At 53.6% G+C, this 5,138-nt stretch overlaps 1 protein-coding gene across 3 annotated transcripts; it reads right to left on the bottom strand.

The window, feature by feature from the left end:
- Positions 1-299: 299 nt before the first annotated feature.
- Positions 300-4,040, bottom strand: MHCX1 (MHC class I heavy chain). 3 transcript variants are annotated; one of them, NM_001099766.1, is given in 8 exon segments: positions 300-734; positions 894-941; positions 1,086-1,118; positions 1,532-1,651; positions 1,769-2,044; positions 2,657-2,932; positions 3,178-3,447; positions 3,772-3,842. In NM_001099766.1, coding segments are annotated over 6 exon segments (1,029 nt in total). In that variant the 5' UTR covers positions 3,833-3,842; the 3' UTR covers positions 300-734; positions 894-941; positions 1,086-1,092.
- Positions 4,041-5,138: the final 1,098 nt, after the last annotated feature.

Below are 5,138 nucleotides of genomic sequence, written 5' to 3'. Positions count from 1 at the left end.
GCCAGACCCAGGCCTGAGCTGACCCAACCACATGAAGCCCTCGCTGCCCACGGTGCTGAAGCCTGAAGACACAACAGCGTCCAGGTGATGTCTGAGTCCCTGTGATCACAGGTCCTGGTGGGACAGGATTCTACTGAAGGGACTACAACAAAGTAGCAGTGAGGATGACCCAGCTGAGGAACGACAACATCACAGCCCACGATGCACTGGGCACCCACTGGGCACAGGCCCCGTCCACGCTTGGCTCCTCACGGCCTTTTCCTGTCTCCACCTGCAACAGACTCAGCACAACAAACACATGGATTCTAGAAGGTTCTCAATGCTTCCATTTATTTCCTCTCTCAAACTTTAGGAAATTTCTCCTTTAATTAACACAACAATCCCTTATGACAAGAATTAGAAAAAACAAATTCATATCTGGACTCACATTTTCAATAAGGAAGCAAATCATTACTACTCGGTACAACAGGAAATTAAGACAGGGATGGAGACGGCCCAGCACCACCTCCGCTGGAACAAGGAAGTCATCAGGGCAAAAAACACAGGTCAGAGTGGGGAAGGTGTCGTGGTGGGTGGGGAGTGTGCCAGTCTCCCCACCTCCCCTCACTATGCTAACAGGAACGCAGACACACTCAGATGCCAGCTGCAGAAAAAGCAGTCAGAGGTTCTTGACGTCACAAAGTGGGAGCGTGAACAAATCTCGCATCACTCAGTCCCCGACAAGGCAGCTCACACTAGGAAAGAAAATAACCATGAACAAATTCAGGTCAGTCACACAAGCGTTGATATTCTCAATAACCCACTACATCCTCAAAATGTCCCAACGAATCCCCAAACCCAATCCTGTCCCCTCTGACCAACTCCTCCCTAACTTCAGGCCTCCAGGGGCTCACCTTTAGGATCCGTGAGAGACACGTCAGAGCCCTGGGCACTGTCACTGCCTGGGGTAGAACAAAAACAAGACCTGGTCAGAGCCCACAGGAGAGGAGACTAAAGGAGGAGCTATGAGGTAAGTGAGCTCCCTCATGGGCTCCCGTCTACACTATCCCAAGGGTCTCAGGAATCAACCCCCAACCCAAACTTACTTGCAGCCTAAGCGTAGCTCCCTCCTTTTCCACCTGTGGGATGATAACAGGGAGAACAGTGGATCATGAGATACTAGAGGAACCTCCTAGTCCTGGACTACAGGGAAGTTTCCAGAACAGTAACTGAAGACTCAGGGAAGGATTGAGAAACATGAAGAAAGGAGATGTGTGGGGACTGGACCAACCGGAGCCCAGTCCTGAGCAAGGACCTTCCCCTCTGACCTTCGACTGCTGGAATCAGGTCTCCAGCACCAAAACTATCAAGGTGAAGAAATCTGCCTTTCACTTTCACAGGTGCTTTAATAACAGTGTCAGCAATCAGCTCCAGAGTGGCGAGCACATGTGTGTGGAGGGGACTCCCCATGAACAACACAGGGCAAGTTCCACCTGGGGCTTGAAACCCCCCAGGGGGACAAGAAAACTCCAATCCCCACTGCTTTCTCTACCTGAGCGCTTCCTCTTGCAGATCACAGCTGCAGCCACCACAGCGACAATGACCACAGCTCCAAGGAAAACCAGGCCAGCAATGAGGTCCACCGAGGGGATCGTGGGCTGAGAAGGTGGCTCTGCAAAGAGAAGGGAGGTTGAGGGGCTCTGACCTCAGGCTTGAGTCCTGACGTTCAAGGTCTCCAAAAGGGCTTCATTTTCCCTAAGAATAGGCGCTCCCTCATCCCCCTCCTTACCCCATCTCAGGGTGACGGGCTCAGGCAGCCCTTCGTGCTGCACACGGCACGTGTAGCTCTGCTCCTCTCCAGAAGGCACCACCACAGCCGCCCACTTCTGGAAGGTCCCGTCCCCTGCAGGCCTGGTCTCCACAAACTCCGTGTCCTGGGTCAGGTCCTCCCCATCACGCTGCCAGGTCAGGGTGATCTCCGCAGGGTAGAAGCCCAGGGCCCAGCACCTCAGGATGACCTCATGGTCAGAGATGGGGTGGTGGGTCACATGTGTCTTTGGGGGGTCTGAGGAGAAGGGTCAGAAAATTCACACTTTTAGTTACCTCCATGGGCCACTAAAGCAGCACTCATGTGACCATCCTGAGAACGGACAGGACAATTGGTTTGGAAAGAGGAAGACCAAAACCCACGGACCAGCCAGGACTTGCGGATCTGTGATAATCTCCTATCCCTTGGAAAGTTCTAGAGTCTGCGTGAATGTCCACGGTAGGAGACTCCAGGTCTCTAAACAGGAGAACACAGACTTCTGGTCCTGACATGGATGGAGGCTGAATGACTCAGAAAAACTGGAGTCAAAGTCGCAAAGATCTTTGAGGCCGAGAACAAGGCCTTGAGAGAGAAAGTCATGGTTCACAAGGTGCTGCCAGAGTCAAAGGGAACCAAGGACTGGCGATTCCAGGGAAGGTCTCCCTTCCTATTCCTAAGAAACTGGATTCCTTAACTGTCCCTTAGAGAAGGGCGGGCCCTCTGGGCAAGTCTTTAGTAAGAACATGAAAACCTGGGTGGATTCCTTTCTTCTCTGAGAGAGGGTATTCTGACACTCATCCCATTTTCCCCTCATTGTGGGAAGCCTGCCCGGCCCGAGGGGAGATTGGGAGGCCCCGCGGCCCCTCGTACCCACGCGCTGCAGCATCTTCTTCCCGTTCTCCAGGTATCTGAGGAGCCACTCCACGCACTCCCCATCCAGGTAGGCCCTGTCATTCTCCGCATCACCGGCCTCCTCCTTCTTTCGTTTGGAGATCTGAGCCGCCGCGTCCGCAGCGGTCCAGGAGCGCAGGTCCTCGTTCAGGGTGATGTACTCAGCGCCGTCATAGGCGAACTGACTGTACCCGCGGAGGAGGCGCCCGTCTGGCCCCACGTCGCAGCCATACATCCTCTGGAGAGTGTGGGACCCTGACCCCGCCCCTAGGTCAGCCCCGCCCACTTGGCCCCGCCCCCTTCTCGCTCCCTGCCCCCCCAGCGATTAAACCTAAAGTGAAAATGGAAACGCGAAGAAGTCCCCGCCGGCTCTTCCCGGGTCGGAGGCCGGGCGGGTCCCGCAGCCTCGGGGTGAATCTCGCACCCGCAGACTCGGGGAGACCCCGGCCCGTCCGTGGGGATGGGGGGTCGGGACCTGGACCCGGGCCCGCATCACTCACCGGCCTCGCTCTGGTTGTAGTAGCCGCGCAGGTTGTTCAGGCTCACTCGGAAAGCCTGTGCGTTGTCCTTGGCGGTCCGCGTGTTCCGCTCCCAATACTCCGGCCCCTCCTGCTCCATCCACGGCGCCCGCGGCTCCATCCTCGGACTCGCGGCGTCGCTGTCGAACCGCACGAACTGCGTGTCGTCCACGTAGCCGACGGAGATGAAGCGGGGCTCCCCGCGGCCGGGCCGGGACACGGCGGTGAGGAAATACCTCATGGAGTGGGAGCCTGGGGGCGGGGAGGGGCTGAGACCCGGCCGACCCTCCTCCCGGCGCGGGTCACGGGTCCGAGGGTGATGGGGCCGGGAGGGGGTGGGGCGGGGGGATCGTGAGACGGAAAAGGGGCGGCGGACGGAGAAGCGCGGGAGACCCCAGTGGGTGAGAGGAGAGGGCGGGAGACTGGGGAGGGAAGGAGAGGGGTCAGGATGCGGCGAGAGCGGGTCTGGGGCTGGGTCCGTGGAGACGCGCCTTCCCTGGGGGTCCTGCGTCCCCGCCGCGCAGTCCCCTCGCTCCGCCCCCCGCAGAGACGGTTTCCTCCCGATCCCGCGCTCACCTGCCCAGGTCTCGGTCAGGGTCAGGGTCCCCGAGAGCAGCAGGAGGAAAGTTGCGGGCATCACGACCCGCTTCCTGGCGGTCTGGGAAGGCTCTCAGCTTCTGGGCTCAGTGCGCACTGTATAACCCAGAGACGCTGATTGGCTTCTCTAGAAACCGCACACCCAATGGGAGTGAGAACTGAGGCCGCGTCATGAGTCTCCAGGCAGGAGGAGCTGACGCAGCGTGTGAGAAGGAGAAGTGAAACTCAGGAGACGGGGACTCCCCAACACTGAGCTTCCCCGCCCCAGACTCCGCCCTTGGGACTGTGACCCTGAGAGCCACTTCCGGGGACCTGGGACTTTGCCCTGACCCCTCTCCTCCGGCAGCGAGGGCTCTTTGTCACACCGTCTCCCTGAGTCCTGGCCCAGGGGCTGCTTGAGTCTGCGATTCTCAAACACTTTGGTTTCAGGATATCCATACCGTCTTACACCTTAGCGAGGGCCCCGAGGGTAATTTTGTTTATCTTGGTTATATCTATCCGTATTTACCATACTAAGAACCAAAATTTTTTTAATACTTTTATTAATTTCTTTAGAATAACATTCTTAAGCCCTTGTAAGTTAACAAAAACGTTTTTATGAAACATAACTATTTCCCAAAATAGACAAGGTAATAAGAGTGGATCTTTTTACATTCTACCTTTTTGCAAGTCTCTTTCCTGTCTGTCTCATGAGAAGACCACTGGATTTTCATATTTGTTCTGCATTTAATCTGTTAGTTTGGTTGAAGTATAAGAAAAAAAGTACAGCCTCACGCAAATATGTAGCGGTAGTATTTTTAATAACTTTTTCAGATAATTGTGAATATTCCACTCTGATACTAAAATAAAACTACACAAGTAGTAGTTTCTCAATGTTTATTTGCAAAGTGGAACCTGAAACAGTATCATTGAATGTTTCCTATTCTGTTACATTAAAATCCACAGACCTATTTTGTATATTGAATGGCTCTTGTACTAATGTATGATTTAAAGTAATACATTGTTTCACTAGTTATATAGATCTTCTCTTATTGACACATTTAGCTACAAATTATCAAAATATCACATTTGTTAATGTGACCACAGATCTCAACGGGAAAGTCTGTCAGTGCTGGGAAGCTGTCAAGCTTACTTGCTGGACACAAGTTTTCCGAAATTCTGTTTTTCTCTTGAGAGCTTCCTTTTTATCAAGGCAATAAGTACTGTCAGTGGATTTTGTTGAAGGGAGAAGCTCACGTTCATTTTGAAAAAGTGTATGGCAAATAATCAAGTCTAATCGTAGTTTCTGTCATTCATTCTTTCAAGTAAAACTGGTATTCGATAGAAAAGAGGCTATCTCAGTTCAC

Source organism: Equus caballus, chromosome 20 (assembly GCF_041296265.1).
Source record: "Equus caballus isolate H_3958 breed thoroughbred chromosome 20, TB-T2T, whole genome shotgun sequence".
NCBI classification, from domain to species: Eukaryota; Metazoa; Chordata; class Mammalia; order Perissodactyla; family Equidae; genus Equus; species Equus caballus.
Note: the sequence above shows the minus strand (reverse complement) of the source record. Positions and strands in the feature narration are given on the sequence as shown.

Coding starts and splice junctions, on each gene's coding strand:
- MHCX1 (XM_070243982.1), bottom strand. CDS start 3,436: ATGAGGTATTTCCTCACCGCCGTGTCCCGGCCCGGCCGCGGGGAGCCC. Junction 2,045..2,656: donor GAAGATGCTGCAGCGCGTGG/GTACGAGGGGCC, acceptor CCTTCTCCTCAG/ACCCCCCAAAGACACATGTG. Junction 1,652..1,768: donor GCCCGTCACCCTGAGATGGG/GTAAGGAGGGGG, acceptor TTCTCTTTGCAG/AGCCACCTTCTCAGCCCACG.